Source organism: Neofelis nebulosa, chromosome 8, assembly GCF_028018385.1.
Source record: "Neofelis nebulosa isolate mNeoNeb1 chromosome 8, mNeoNeb1.pri, whole genome shotgun sequence".
In the NCBI taxonomy this organism is placed as follows: domain Eukaryota; kingdom Metazoa; phylum Chordata; class Mammalia; order Carnivora; family Felidae; genus Neofelis; species Neofelis nebulosa.
Genome location: NC_080789.1, coordinates 64,961,443 through 64,978,149, shown reverse-complemented (window position 1 = coordinate 64,978,149; position 16,707 = coordinate 64,961,443). Strand labels below are relative to the sequence as shown.

Here is a 16,707-nt window from a genome sequence, read left to right as displayed (position 1 = left end):
AGTTAAGCATGTGACTCTTGATCTCGGCTCAGATTATGATCTCACGGTTCATGAGTTCAAGCCCCACGTCGGCCTCTGTACTGACAGCATGGTGTCTGCTTGGGATTCTGTCTCTACCATTCTATCTGCTTCTCCCTTCTTCCCTCTCTCTTTTTCTCTCTCTCTCTCTCTCTCTCTCAAAATATATAAATTATCTAAAAAAAAAAACAACCCACAAAATAGGCTGTCCTTGGTTACAGCTTAAGTGTGGAAAGTACACACAAGCCAATATATTCTTAATAATAGATTGAAATTTACTTTTTCCACCTGAATGAATGTGGACCATGCTTTATACATGTGAATTTGATTAATTTAACATGTTTTTGGCAGAGAAAATGAGGATTTTGTGTGTGTGTTGTGGTCAGAGGAAATTTGCTTTTATATGTACATACTTTTACGTTAATATCATTTAATTTGCCAAATTTGACGAGTTTATTTTGTTTTCAGGCCTGGAGTTCCAGGGGCCCCTTTGCCAGGAAGAGCTATTCTCTCAATGAATGGATTGAGCTATGGAGTAATACGGGTCAATACGGAAGATAAAAATTCAGCACTGACGGTACAGGATGTGGGCCATGTAATGCCTGGTGGTGAGTTCTTAGGAGCACCATTTGGTTTTTCAAAAAGATTTGTCATTAGAGACAGTAGAACCTGATAAAAATGAGATCCACAACCAGGAATAAAAAATTTAGTTCTTAGTCTCTTAACTTCTCAAAGCCTCTCTAACAGTTTAGTGATTCTAATTATACTTCCTTTCCAGCAGTATTGTATGATTTCATTATGAATGATTCCATTACAGTTGTTCATATGGAAAGCTTAAGTACTCAGTTGCACTAAAGTTGTCTGGTTTTCACCGTAATTGCCAAGACATTGGGACCGGCAGAAAGTTAGAGCTCAGTGCTCCCGTGAGTGTTTGAGTTTGATTTGCCCAAGGGTAAATTAATTTCACCTGTTTCTTTGGACACTGTAGTCATTTTTAACATGTTACTGTCTTGGAAAGCGGTGGTCTGCATCTGTCATAGTTTTATTTGCTGAATTTTAAAAATAACTTGTTTATCATCGGGACTAAAAGATGGGAATTCAGGTATACCTATGTAGTATCAGGTCTATTTTTGACATTCTTGTTTGGCATTCTTACTTAATTCCGTTCAGTCAATGCAAAACTTTCCTGGGCTCAGAAGGGTGAGGCTGTTATTTTACAAAGGTTTTCCAGAATCTCTGTCTCTTAACTGTATTTTCTGCACCCTAGGGATGATGTGCATTGTGAGACCCGATGGACCTCCCCAACTCTGCAAAACAGATGAAATTGGAGAAATCTGTGTCAGCTCTAGAACAGGAGGCATGATGTACTTTGGGCTTGCTGGTGTGACAAAAAATACATTTGAGGTACATGATATTAAATTTGGGGGGGGAACTTATCTAGTGAGGTCAGGGTGTCACTAGGTCAAATGACCTGGCCGATGGGAAACAGTACAATATAGCAGCTGAGAAAGTGTATTCCGGAGCTAGGCTGCCTCAGTTCAAATCCTAAGTCCGCCACTTACTCGCTGACCTTGGAGGAGTTGCTTAACCTCTCTGTGCCTTAATTTCCTTATCTTTAAAATGTGAGGGGGGGCGCCTGGGTGGCTCAGTCGGTTAAGCGGCCGACTTCGGCCCAGGTCATGATCTCGCGGTCCGTGAGTTCGAGCCCCGCGTCGGGCTCTGTGCTGACAGCTCAGAGCCTGGAGCCTGTTTCGGATTCTGTGTCTCCCTCTCTCTGACCCTCCCCCGTTCGTGCTTTGTCTCTCTCTGTCTCAAAAATAAATAAACGCTAAAAAAAATTTAAAATGTGAGGAACCATAGTACATACCTCATAGCATTGTTGTGAGGACTAAATGAGTTAATGTTTGTTTGTTTGTTTTTAACATTCATTTATTATTGAGACACAGAGAGAGACAGAGCATGAGCATGGGAGGGGCAGAGAAAGGGGAGACACAGAATCGGAAGCAGGCTCCAGGCTCCAAACTGTCAGCACAGAGCCCAACACGGGGCTCGAACTCGGAAACCGCGAGATCATGACCCGAGCTGAAGTCGGATGCTTAACCGACTGAGCCACCCAGGCACCCCAACGAGTTAATGTTTGTAAAGTGCTTAGAACACCCCTGGTGCACAAGAATTACTGTTTATCTGTTACATAAATGAAGAGTAAAAGGCCTCATAAAAGTTCACTCTGGTGAATATGCCATACTTTGAGTTTCATAAGCCCCAAAATTTAATTTTAAGAGTACAGTGACAGCAGATCCATCTCTCCAGAGTAGACTCAAGTTAGCTGAGCCTATGAGGACTGATGCCAACCAGAACACCAAGTTACTGATGAAAAACTGTCCTGTCACAGGGGCAGGTTGCTCCCATTATTCAGTCTTTTCATTCAACACATGTTTACTGAGCACCTTCTGTGTGTCCCAGCAGTATTCTAGATGCTTGGTACCTCAGGAAAACAAACGGAGCTCCTCAAATAACTCATGTTCTAGTGAAACCAGCACATTGTTTTCCTGCGGACAGTTCTGAGTGTAAAGACTAACAGTAATGAAAGTTTGCCTAGTGAGGCTGGAAATCAGAACAGGCATAAGGAATTATCTGTATTTCCTAATTGGGAGTAACCTGCCACAGGGTAGCTTTTAGGGAACAGAAAAGTCCATCTTATGGGCCATGATATTATGACCAACTGCCAATTTTCAGTTCTTTGAGCTTCCTTTTTCAATACTTGACTCTCAGTCTCAGTATGGCAGGGCATATCTATCTACCATACCATTATTGGCACATACCATTACATAATCATGTTGTAATAGACCTGACAAGGAGAGTATTACCTATATGAATAGTGTGGTAACTGGAAAAGGTGAAGAGCTCCTGGGCTGTCCATCATCTGTTTGCACAGCCTAGAATGGTGTAAATTATTAAATGTCTGTCTGTTGTGACCATCCTTGCATCATCAGTAATACTATTACATTCTTGGCCTTCCTTCAGAAGTTGCGATCCACTCACCTCGATGAGAGTGGGCATTGATAAACTCTTAAAGCACGCGTTTCCCGCCAGTAACTTTGCTCTCACAAGTGACTAATTACTTGCGCTGTCTATACATTTCACTAATTTAAATGTCACCCTAAAAGAAAAAAAAAATCTCACCCTACTCTTCTTCTTTTTAAACGCTTGGACTACATATGTTTCCAATATCTGAATTTTTCGTCATTCCATTTTCCTTACTATAAACAAGATCCTCAAGCAGTGTTTGAAGACACCGATAGTATTTTATTACATTGCCTTTCCGATAAGAGCAACTGCCTAGCCAAAATTCTCAGATTTTAATATCAAACTGCCAGGTCCATAGTGATGAAGGGATTCTGAAATCTGCAGTATAAATTTAACGATAGGGAAGTAGAATAAAAATCCTAACCAAAAAAGGAGAAAACAATTGCCTTTTGTTTGGTTTTTTGCTTTTTTTTTTTTTTTCCAAATTGAAGTTTCTAGTATTTTTCTTACTGGATTTTCTATTTAAATCTTGAGAGAGTTTTCCAGTGTGGTTAACCTTTCACTGGGACAGAAGACCTAGTAATGACTAGAAAACGAAGCAAAGTGTATTTTTAAAAATAAGCTGCTGGTGAGAAAAACTTCAAAGAGCTCATGCCTTTTGTACACATACACCGAGATCTGTACAGCAATGTTCAGTAAAGCACATTTGTAACAGTAAAATTAGATGGCCTTCCTCACCGGAAAGACGGCTTACATTCTAAAAGTACTAATTCTTGTAGTTTCCTGAGTACCGATTCTGAGCCAAACACTGTGCTTATGCCTGCAAATCTGTTTACGTTCCCTTAATCTTTACTCTAAACCTGTGAGAGGCATTGGGAGCTCTGTTTTATGGCCAAAGACACTGAGGCTTCGAGAAGTCCAGGAACTTACTAGTCAGTGGCAGAGCCAGAAGTTGAACTTTCATCGGACTCCAGGGGATGTTCCGTCTTGTCCCCCATGCTATGATATGTTGCAGGACTGTTGAACAAAGGGAGCTAGAGCAACTGTCACCAACTTGCAGAGATATCCCAAATACATATGTTATGTGAAAAATATATAGTATGTGAAAAAAGCAGGTTGTGAAACAGTATATGTAATAGGATTCTTTTTTTTTTTTAAATAAATTCTTAGTACATTAATACATGCGTGTAAAAAAAGTCTGAGAGATATACAGCAGATTGTAAATGTTTCTCTCTTAAAGGGGTGGGGATACTGAAGTCATTATTTCTATAATTTTAATTTTTCAATCAGCGTACATTACTATTATAATTTTTCTAAGACATTTTAAAAATTAAATACAGGGCGCCTGGGTGGCTTATTTGGTTACACATCCAACTTTGGCTCAGGTCATGACTCGTGGATCATGGGTTTCAGCCCCGTGTGGAGCTCTGTGCTGACAGCTCAGAGCCTGGAGTCTGTTTTGGACTCTGTGTCTCCCTCTCTCTCTCTATCCCTCCCCCACTCATTCTCTCTCTCTCTCTCAAAAAATAAACATTCAAAACAATTTTTTTATAAAATAAAAATCAAATACATATTTTAAGAAAAAGCTAAGATTTTCACTGCTTTCTATCTTTTAGGTAATTCCAGTCAATTCTGCAGGCTCTCCTGTTGGGGACGTGCCCTTCATCCGGTCAGGATTACTGGGGTTTGTAGGGCCGGTAAGTGATGCATTCATGTTTGTTTTGGTGTATCTGATCCAGATATTTAGACTTTACAAGGTTTTCGTCACAGAACAGAACAAATTCAGATTAGTTCAGAAGTGTTAAAGAGTGTTACAGAGTGGTTTCTGTAAGAATGTCATAAACTCACCTAATGTTTATTGCTTTCATTACCCACATTCACTTGACTCCTTTAAGCTGAGATATTTTTTATTTTCAAAAATTCTTTTCATTTAGTCTTGCTACATTTCTTTGATTTGATTTGTATGTTTCACTGAGTTAGAAGAGCGCTAAAAAAATAAGTTACCTTCAATAGCAAAGGGAATGACACCTGGGAGGCTCATTTGGTTAAGCATCTGACTTTGGCTCAGGTCATGGTCTCACGGTTCATGAACTTGAACCCCATATTGGGCTCTCCTCTCTCAGCACAGAGCCCACTTCAAATCCTCTGTCTCCTTCTCCCTTTGCCCCTCCCCAGCACGCTCTCTCTCTTAAAAATAAATAAATATTTGGGGCGCCTGGGTGGCGCAGTCGGTTAAGCGTCCGACTTCAGCCAGGTCACGATCTCGCGGTCCGTGAGTTCGAGCCCCGCGTCAGGCTCTGGGCTGATGGCTCAGAGCCTGGAGCCTGTTTCCGATTCTGTGTCTCCCTCTCTCTCTGCCCCTCCCCCGTTCATGCTCTGTCTCTCTCTGTCCCAAAAATAATAAATAAAAAAAAAAAAAAAAAACGTTGAAAAAATAAATAAATAAATATTTTTAAAAAAATTTTTTAAATAGCAAAGGGAAATCATAATAGTGTGCAAAGCATTTTCATACAAATTATCAGCACTGTACCATGTATAATAATAAATTTTTCAAATATTAACAGTTTGTTTTCCAGCAAATGGTATTCACAGGCACTGCGTTCACGGAGACCATTAAGATACAAAATCTGGGGGCGCCTAGGTGGCGCAGTCGGTTAAGCGTCCGACTTCAGCCAGGTCACGATCTCGCGGTCCGTGAGTTCGAGCCCCGCGTCAGGCTCTGGGCTGATGGCTCGGAGCCTGGAGCCTGTTTCCAATTCTGTGTCTCCCTCTCTCTCTGCCCCTCCCCCGTTCATGCTCTGTCTCTGTCTGTCCCAAAAATAAATAAAAAACATTAAAAAAAAAAATTAAAAAAAAAAAAAAAAAGATACAAAATCTGTTCTCAGAGAGTTAACAGTTTTGTGAGCCCACAAAGAAGGCAGAGAGCCAGATTATGAAGGGTTTTGCATGATGTTGTGGGAAGTTTGGGTTGTATTTTGTAAGTAACAGACATTTGTGGTCATAGTTAAACCCATATGTCTCCATGTACCTCTCTTTTACCTCCCTACTCTTTCATCTCCTCTTACCAGCTCAAGTTACATAAGAAAAGACCTAATTTTACTTCTTCCCCACCATTTATGGGGGCAGGGGGGTGAGGGCATGCCACTAAGACGATTGCTATCCTAGAAAGAGAAGTCTATACCTACTGTCTTAACTAATCCTGTCAGCACCAAAAAATTCTCTAAAACCTAGCTCCTTTTAAAGCTTACCTCTCTCTCCACGACTAAAGTCCAAGATGGAGCTGCAGGATCCCATCTGCATTCCAGAAACGGGACAGGGGAAAGAGTGTATCCCACCATCTCTTAAGGAAGATTTCCTGAAGCTACTGAGCAACACGTCATATCTTTTTTTTTCTTTTTTTTTTACATCCAAATTAGCATATAGTGCAACAATGATTTCAGGAGTAGATTCCTTAGTGCCCCTTACCCATTTAGCCCATCCCCCCTCCCACAACCCCTCCAGTAACCCTTAGTTTGTTCTTCATATTTATGAGTCTCTTATGTTTTGTCCCCCTCCCTGTTTTTATATTATTCTTCTTTCCCTTCTCTTGTGTTCATCTGTTTTAGTCCTATCTTTAGTCCTATCTTAAAGTCCTCATATGAGTGAAGTCGTATGATATGTGTCTTTCTCTAATTTCACTTAGCATAATACCCTCTAGTTCCATCCACATAGTTGCAAATGGCAAGATTTCATTCTTTTTGATTGCCAAGTAATACTCCATTGTATATATATACCACATTTCCTTTATCCATTCATCCATCGATGGACATTTGGGCTCTTTCCATACTTTGGCTATTGTCGATAGTGCTGCTATAAACAAGGAGGTGCATGTGTTCCTTCGAAACAGCACACCTGTACCCCTTGGATAAATGCCTAGTAGTGCAATTGCTGGGTCATAGGGTAATTCTCTTTTTAATTTTTTGAGAAACCTCCATACTGTTATCCAGAATGGCTGCACCAGCTTGCATTCCCACCAACAGTGCAAAAGACATCCTCTTTGTCCGCATCCTCGCCAACATCTGTTGTTGCCTGAGTTGTTAATGTTAGCCATTCTGACAGGTGCAACACCTTTTATCTGAACTGGTCTGACTAGTCCCATGGCCACACTTAACTGCAAGGGGGCGCTGAAATGCAATCTTTATTTTGGTCACCCATGCCCAGCTAAAAATTCTACTGCAGTGAAAGAAATGGAGAAATGGACAGAGCAGTGTCTGTCTCATTCTCTTTACTTACGTCCACCATAGCACTTTTCAGACTGTGTTGGAAATGGCTGGTTCTTTCCTGTCTTCTCAGATTAGCCTGTGGTTTCTTGAGTCTAGAAGTTCTATCTTACTTACATAACCCAATCAGCATATGGCACTACATTGCGCTCAATAAATCACTAAGTGACATTCACGTAGAGATGACTACTAGATAATTGAATATGTATAAATTGTCCAGGAAATTTAGGACTTGTGTAATGAATGGAAAAGTCAATTTATTGCAAATGGGTCTAGGAGAATTTTTGAGAAGTATTATTTGTACAGTGATGTCTTTAGGGCGTTGACAGCAACATTTCCTGCAGCTACGTTACCTTCTTGGAGAGACTCCTATAGTGTTTCTCAGACCTTTCTTTATTAGCCTGTTTCTAATCTTGCCAGATGGAAACAGCATTACCCTTATAAATCTCGAACAGGTGTTCTCACATTCAGCTGTTTTCATCTCTTCCTAATTCCAGTATTAAATAAGTTAACAATTTTTTTCTTTGCATCCATCTTGTGATTAGGTACAAATGAACTAATATGACATAATCATGGCTGAGAAAATAAAATATGCTTGTGTGGAATCCTAGTTGCTTTCTTTCTTTTTTTTTTTTTTTTTAATGTTTATTTATTTTTGAGACGGAGAGAGACGGAGCATGAACGGGGGAGGGTCAGAGAGAGAGGGAGACACAGAAGGAGAAGCAGGCTCCAGGCTCTGAGCTGTCAGCACAGAACCCGACGCGGGGCTCAAACTCACGGACTGTGAGATCATGACCTGAGCCGAAGTCGGACGCTTAACCGACTGAGCCACCCAGGCGCCCCAATCCTAGTTGCTTTTTTATAAAATTCCTCCCTAAGAATAAATATAAACAAATTCTTTTCTTATATACTGTAATTTTTGTAAAATGCTATAGATTTCTCCTCTGATCTCTGAGATATGAAACACTTTCTTAGAATCCATAAAATACAGTGTTGTTTTCTTATATTTTTGATGAACTATATTTCAAAGCAGAAAGTAAAATACCTGTTTTGCTATTTAAATGATGGAAATCAAGGTAAATTTTTATTACTTTTCAGGGCAGTTTGGTGTTCGTGGTTGGAAAAATGGATGGGTTACTGATGGTTAGTGGTCGAAGACATAATGCTGATGACATTGTTGCTACTGGATTGGCTGTTGAATCAATAAAGACTGTTTATAGAGGAAGGTGAGTAGTACAAAATTCAGATGTTAGCACTTGCAGTGGAATCTAAATGTATCTTTACAGGGTAATTTGAGTTGTATTCTGTAGAGTAAGTGATTGGGGTTTTTTTTGGTTAAGCATAGCAGGAATTGGGCTTTAAATATTTATCTCAACATGGCTGGGTTTGGCTGAAATTGAGAGGAATAAGATATAACCATATCCTGTATTTCAGTTTTTAATTATTACTATTTGTTGAATACTGAGGAGAATTCTAAAACATTGAACTTCTTACATTCCATCAATATAGAAGTAGTGCCATTCAGACTATCATCTAAGATAGATGCTACTTTGTAGGAATTTTACATCTGAGAACTGTTTCTCTTATAACTCATCTCTAAATTTTTACAACATTTTAACACAGAGATTGACATAGTACCTAAGTGCTAATTTCAAATTCCATGGATAAAGTCAACTACAAACCCTCTTTTCTTTGCTTATTAATACAAGGAAAGATATTTGGTACATACTTGAGTAGTTGATGTCTATCCAATAGTTTATTTACAATCATGGATATGTATCCTTAAAGCATTCCTGGTATCCCTTTAGTTTTTTAAGAAGTAGGAAAAACTAATGAAACCAGTAGAGAACCAGTTCCTAAAACGTGTAGTGTTTATAATAACGTGGCTTCCTCTGAGATGTAAACTCCGTGGGGCACTCGACCTTCTGTCTTTGGTCACCGTTATATCCCCGGCACTCAGCACAGCACCTGGCACACGGTAGGTATTCAATGAATATGTGTGGAAGGAAGGAAGGAAGGAAGGAAGGAAGGGAGATGGTCCCGCGTGCTGGCACATTCAGCTCTCCGGTGACTTCCCGTTCTTTCATGCATCCTTTCAACAGATATTTATTGGGTGCCAACCGTGTGCCACTATCATGCATGCTCAGAGTGTGGCATGTGGCAGTGAACAAAACAGGCCAGGTTTCTGCCCTTGTGAAGCTCACGTTCTCATTGAAGGAAACCGAGAGTAACTACAAAGTCAGGGACAGAGAGAACATGTGAGATGGTGATAAGGGCCACGTAGAAAGAACACCCTGGGGGTGGGAGTGCGCTCACCGGTTTCTCTAGGGTGGTCTGGGAATGCCTCGCTAGTAAGGGGACGTTCGAGCGGAGACCTCACTCAGAACATCCCCCTCCCCTCAGCCTGCCAGGTCCCCCTGCCTGCCCTGGCCTGGCTCTGACCTCTCCCCACCACTCTCTGCTTACCACTCTGCTCCAGGCACACTGGCCTTCTTGCTGTTCCTCAAACCTGCCAAGCTCGTTCCTACCTCAGAACCTTTTCGCTTTCCGTTCCTTCTGCCCGGAAACCTCTTCCTCCAGATCTTCGCATGGCTCGCGTCCTCACTTCACTCAGGTCTCTGCTCCAGTGTCCGCTCCTCAGGGAGGCGCTCCCCAACCACCCCGCCTTCAGGAGCGCAGCTGCCCCGCATACCCCCGCATACCACTCTGCCCCTCGCCCTGCCTTGCCTTTCTTCCTGGTGTAATACGACATGACGTTATTTTTATATTTATTTGTTCTGTCTCTGACGTGCAAGCTCCATGAAGACAGGGACTTTGTCTTGCTTACCACTGCATCCCAACGTCCGTGCCGGTGGTGCTTACTAGTACATGTTTTTTGAGTCCTCATTTTGATGGTGATGACTGTGGCATTTTCTTTTCGAAACCACTCGTTTCTGGGTAGTGTGGTGGGGACAACTCCTCTCTGTAACTCCAACTGAGCAAAGCAAATAGGACTGGTTGTGAAGGGAGTCCTGATGTGTTTGATCTGTCTCTCTTAGAATTGCTGTGTTTTCTGTGTCTGTATTTTATGATGAGCGCATCGTGGTGGTTGCAGAACAAAGACCCGACGCCTCAGAGGAAGACAGTTTCCAGTGGATGAGCCGTGTGCTGCAGGTGAGCGCGCCTGGGGTTATTTGTCGGAGCAGGTTGGCTTTGTTGTCAGAGGTGCTGGCAGCCACTGATGAAGCCTCCTCTTTGTTGGGCCAGTCATGCCACCGTATTTCTTCTTGCCAGTAATTGCTCAGATATTCTGGGTACTATTAGCAAACTAATATAATCGGTACCATTTCTCCCTCCGGACGACATAGGATTTTCCTGCTCAGGTTGCCAAGAACAATTGAATTGACCTGCCTCAGCAAATTCTCTCACTTTTTTTGTTCCTGAGTGTTCACTGCCCGTGAAAGTTTAAACTGACCACGTGTGCAGTACGTCTTTGACAGAAGTCAATCCACTTGTCAACAACATGTGTGTGTAACCTGGTGCCTAGTGTGCAGGGATCCCAGCAAACGTAAGATGTCATTCTTGCTCTGAAGGAGCTTGCCTGTGGAGTTAGAGAGCTGGAGAAGGAGAAGATCTGGGCTCCATGTAAGGGATATGTCACTAGTCGTTGGGGGCGGCGGGGGGAGAGTGGGTAGGAGGCGTAGAATGATGAAAAGAGCCTAGTCCTCAGTTTGAAATTACAGCCTTTGAATCACAGCACCTCTCCGTACCAGATATGCACCTTTAAGCAAGTTACTTAACCTCACTGAGTTTATTTCTCAACCCATAAAGTGGGGCTAAAACGATCTTACTGAGCTGTGGGAAGGATTAAATGAGATCATTATTTGAAGTATACTGTGTGCATTCAGTAAATAACGATAGTGATTATTATTAACATCAAAAATAATAATCGTAAGCGTCATCTCCAATAAGGAGTTTAGAGAGACCCACTATTTTCAGTAACATTCCCTTTCATTCCACAGTTATTGTTTGCTGCATCAGCCATGGTCAAAGGCCCGTGAAGGCTGGAACCTCCTCTCCTGATAGTCATGCTAGCACATCAGCATAGTATAGGCCCAGCAAATATTTGTTGGATAAATGTATGATCCAAAGAAAACATGGACTGTCCTTCACAAAGAAAATTCTATGTTATTTTAAGTGTTCCCAACATCTATAAACTTGTCTACTTGGGGCGTTTGGATGTATTCACTGACAGTTAGTAGTCATGTTGTAGAAATAATGCAAGCCTGAGATGAGTGATAGGGCTAGATAACTTTTTTTTTTTTTTTTTTTTTTTTTAATTTATTTTTGGGACAGAGAGAGACAGAGCATGAACAGGGGAGGTGCAGAGAGAGGGAGACACAGAATCGGAAACAGGCTCCAGGCTCCGAGCCATCAGCCCAGAGCCTGACGCGGGGCTCAAACTCACGGACCGCGAGATCGTGACCTGGCTGAAGTCGGACGCTTAACCGACTGCGCCACCCAGGCGCCCCTAGGGCTAGATAACTTTTAAGATTTCTTTTTATTCTCGAGGTCTGTGGTTCTGAATTATCAGCTGGCAGAGCGTAGGCTGTTTGTAGTGACAAGACAAGAAAGAAAATCTACTGAGGATAGGATGGACAGAAAAGACTATGAAGAGTGGGGATGGGCTGATCTCTGAAAGATGGCTAAGAATCAGACTTGCAAAGAGAGTGTTTTTCATATCATTCATGTTTTCAAATAAACAAAATGTTTATTTCATTCAGAATAAATTGTGAGGCATAATGGTAGAATGTTGTGATGAATTAGATGTTTTTTCCCTATGATAGGAAATTGCCCAAGGTATTTCTTATTTTTCCCTGGAAAGCAAGTATAGGAATTATATGCAGGAATTATTGCAAAATTACATGCTAAGTTACTAATCCAAATTCTTGTAAAAGTCATTCAGGGTCTGATTTGGTCATGGAATAAAAGGGCATTATTTCCCTAGTCTCCATAGCTTCTCAGCCTAGAGCATTTGGAGCTATACAAGAAAGGTAAGGACGCCGTATGTTCTGGTAGATGAGAGAGCCCAGAAGTTAACTCCAGATCTATGTATAATATGAACTAAATACTTAACTCAGCACCTTTTAAAGAAAGTAGTCAATAGATAACTTGCCAGATGGTGTGTTTTCAGTGGGGAATCTAGGCTATATGTAATAACATTTGCTAACTCTCTGTATATTCTTGAACCCAGAGACGTAGGAACCCTGCCAGACTTTCTGTTTCCCAGTTGTCTCTGTTGATTAGTAGGATAATCTGAGGAATATGATATTCATGTTTATTCCTTTGCCCTATTAAGTTGTTTTAAGAAAAGGCCTTGTCTGTCTTTTATGACTGTTGGTCCATTCTTCTGAGGCTGTATCTCATTTTCAGAAAGACTTATGAGTGAAACAGTAGAGTTCTCTTGGCTGGTATGTTTGGAACCGGTATTAATAGTTGGTCAGTTTCATTATTATTTTTTTGAGAGGAAGAGCGTGTACAAGAATGCACACACGAGGGGGAGGGGCAGAGGGAGAGGGAGAATCTGAAGCAGGCTCCACGCCCAGTGCGTTTTAAAAGGTGGTTGAAGCAGAGAATCATAAAAATGAGAAATTCTTCAAGTATTAAATTTTAACCCAAAACATACATATCCTCCTTCATTTGATAGAGAGTAGCATGAATATGCATACACCAGTTTGCATTCCAGTCAACCTTCTTCCATAAACCACATCACATTGCATGGTTTTGGTTTCTGTTTTCATTTGTTAGACTAGAATGCAAGTATGTGCAAAGGGACTAGAATACATAATCTTTTAGGATTAACTTGTGTCTATCAACAGTAGTTTTTTAGGAGCTTACCTTCAGTGAGTCTTTCCAAAGCGTAATTCTCTCTGTCCTTTTATGCTCAGTTTTATCAATTGATATAATAGTTAAATTATGTGAACACAGGAACAAGCACAAACACAAAAGGTGTAGAGAAGCAAGCCAGCTGATGCTCAGCGAGGGCACAGGTGCATGGGTGGGAGCGGAAGTGCACTGAGGAGGCCAGTGGCCTCTGGGGTTCAGTGTGTAGTAGCCTCACCCCATTGTTTTGCAGATGGGATTCTGGGTAACTTTGTGAACCACTTAAACAGGGGCCCACTTCCAGTGCTTCTCATGTCCATAATAAAAATAGTCTGCCTCTGGGGCGCCTGGGTGGCTCAGTCGGTTAAGCAAGCGTCTGACTTCAGCTCAGGTCATGATCTCACAGTCCGTGAGTTCGAGCCCCACGTCGGGCTCTGTGCTGACAGATCAGAGCCTGGAGCCTATTTCAGATTCTGTGTCTCCCTCTCTTTCTGCCCCCTCCCCCGCTCATACTCTGTCTCTCTCAAAAATAAATAAAAACATTAAAAAAAAATACTCTGCCTCTATTGAACTGAGCTATGTTGTATATTAAAAGAATCAAATCGGGTGCCCGGCTGGCTTAGTCAGAGGAGTGCGCAACTCTTGATCTCAGTGTTGTGAGTTCAAGCCCCATGTTAAGTGCAGAGAGTACTTAAAAATAAACTCTTAAATAACATAACATAACATAACATAACATAACATAACATAACATAACATAACCAACACAAATTTCTAGGTGTTGGACATTATCTAAGAGAGAACATACTGAGGCTTACAAATCAGTATCCACTCTGTCCATTTAGATCGTACCTTACCCCTCTTCTGTTGATCGCTGCCATTGCTGAAAGAATTAGGTAACTTCAGGTGTATGAGATCTTAATAATCTAGCAGATTCTAGACCTAGAATGGATTCTAGACCCAGAATGGATAGAAAAGGAAAAATCCTAGAGTAGAATAATGGATTATTTTAGGAGGATGTCAAATGTAGTAAAATTAATCTCACTGAATATTTTTCTTTGTATCTTTCTAGGCAATCGATAGCATTCATCAAGTGGGGGTTTATTGTCTCGCTCTGGTGCCTGCCAATACATTGCCAAAAACTCCACTGGGAGGGATCCATATATCTCAGACGAAACAGCTCTTTCTGGAGGGATCTCTACATCCTTGCAATATCCTCATGTGCCCACATACATGTGTGACCAATTTGCCAAAACCCCGGCAAAAGCAACCAGGTAATATACTAGCTTTGAAAACATCATATTAAAATTAGAACTTCAAGAAGCTGACTTTTTTCAGCGTGATTCTTTCTCTAGATTTGGACTTTACAAAGACTAGTAACACGAGAATAGCATTAGATGACCAAAAGCAGGGAAGATTGAGAACCTGCAGAATAGCCTTCTCTGACTTTATTCCTGGCTTCCTCTTCTGAGCAATTCTTAATAGCGTGCCTCCATGTCCCCTGGATGTATAAAGGATGGGGTCAAGATGATCAAAATCCCACTGGTGGGACTGGGATAAAACAAGTTCTATAAGAGAAAGTTCTGATAATAATAAGAATAGCTAGTATTTATTGAGTGTTCAGCAAAAGCCAAATACAGATTAAGCATTGGACATAGGTGATCCTGAAGCGTTAGCCCCGAGCTGTGGAAAATAAAGTTCAGAAAAGTTAAGAATTGTGCTCAAAGACATGTAGCTAGTTAATGGCAGAGCTGAGATTCACACCAGTTGTGACTCTAAAATCCACACTCTGAATCACTGTTATACTGCCTTTCTGTTGGGAATCACTTACCTAGAGTCATCCTGTATTCCTTTTAAGCTTTAGGGGTCTGATTTAGGCCTATAATACCTGTAGGGAGCAAGATAACTTCATTTTGAAATTTTGTGGATTGTAAGCACAAGATAAATAATGCATTTTGCATTTGCCATATTCCTGTGAATTCAAGATGCAAGTAAGTATGTGTGAATTGCCATATGGAAAATAATCCATTTCACCTTTCTGCCTACTTTCTGAGGTTAAAGGGCTGAGTAGGAGGCTAAAGGAAGGAGTAATTGATTGGTGGTCAGTCATGTTGAAATATCTGTTCACCCAACATGAACTCATTAGGTTTTAATGCTATTTTATTTTAATGGAGAAGTTAATAAAAGGATCCTAGTTTCCTGAATGCCTGAAAACAATCAAGAGCCAAAAAATCTGGCCTTTACAGAACCTGCCACCACCACCCACTCAGCCACTTGCACGTGCATGCACACATAGACAAACAGAGTGTACATCAGCAGCATGTTGGGCTCCAGATGTGTTGGGGAGAGAGAAGGTAGTGGGGAGTTTAGGAAGGGAAGGGTAAGTGTGGCAATTAATCATATTTCTGTAAGACAGCTTTTGCTGAAAGGTAAACATGATGTACAATAATAAAATACAAGGTAAGCCACTTACTTTCTAGAACATTTTTATTCTAGACGTGATTCTACCATTATTAAAATGTTAACGTACTCTGCTCTACGATGGTTACTTCAGTCGTCCGGTGGCTGAAGATGATGTCCCAGTTGTTTATCTAGATATGATTGTCAGCTCATCAGCTAGCCTTATCTTAGTAACAGTAGGTATGGAGCTAAAGTATATATGGATATTTACCAGTTTCTGCTTGTGGAAATAAGTTTCTGAACGTAACTCATCAAGAAATGTATAAGAAATGCCTCTATGTTGCCTTCCCAAGTGTCTGGCAGATGCATAGAACACACAGCTCCTCACATCCTGGTTTACTGAAGTCCTACGTTCATTTGTCATAGGAGTAAAAGCCCATTTTTTTAAGTAGTTTTTAATGTGTTAAATATCTTTTTTTAATTGAAATACAATTAACATACAGTGTTATATTAGTTTGAAGTGTACAATATGATGATTCATCAATTCTATACATTACTCAGTGTTCATAACATAAGTGTACTCTTAATTGTCAAATCCTGGGGGTTTTTTTAATTTGTTTAGTGTTTTATTTTTGAGAGAGAGAAAGACCGAGCATGAGCAGGGGACGGGCAGAGAGAGACAGAGACAGAGACAGAGACAGAATCCAAAACAGGCTCCAGGCTCTGAGCTGTCAACACACAGCCCAGCCTGGTGCTCGAACTCACAAACTATGAAATCATGACCTGAGCTGAAGTCAGACATTTAACCAACTGAGCCACCCAGGTGCCCCTGTCAAATCCCATTTTAAAGAGCATTTAATCTAGGATTCTTTTAACAAAAACTTAATGTCATAGTAAATGTTTAAAAGTTGCCACCTAGAGGCACAGTAGGTGCTTAAAACGTTGCTTTTGCTAGCCAGATTTCAGTCAACTTTATTAAATGATAAAACCTACATAAAAAATTTATTCCTAAGCCCCCAGAGGCATGGTATCTGCCTGTGTGATGAAAGCATTAGGTTTGGATGGAACAGAACTGTTCCATGTGTCTCCTCATCATGGGCCCAGTAGCTACTGGGCCATATTTTTCTCAAGGCAGATGGCAAAA

General features: G+C 41.0%; 1 protein-coding gene across 4 annotated transcripts in view; it reads left to right on the top strand.

Annotated features, from left to right (window-relative positions):
* Positions 1-16,707, top strand: part of DIP2B (disco interacting protein 2 homolog B) — a 227,767-nt gene that overhangs the window by 183,664 nt on the left and 27,396 nt on the right. For all 4 annotated transcript variants that reach the window (XM_058742806.1, XM_058742804.1, XM_058742805.1 and 1 more), the window contains 6 exons: positions 487-626; positions 1,286-1,422; positions 4,662-4,742; positions 8,403-8,530; positions 10,343-10,457; positions 14,236-14,437. In XM_058742806.1, the coding sequence (XP_058598789.1) occupies positions 487-626; positions 1,286-1,422; positions 4,662-4,742; positions 8,403-8,530; positions 10,343-10,457; positions 14,236-14,437 (803 nt within the window). The remainder of the gene's footprint in view (positions 1-486; positions 627-1,285; positions 1,423-4,661; positions 4,743-8,402; positions 8,531-10,342; positions 10,458-14,235; positions 14,438-16,707) is intronic.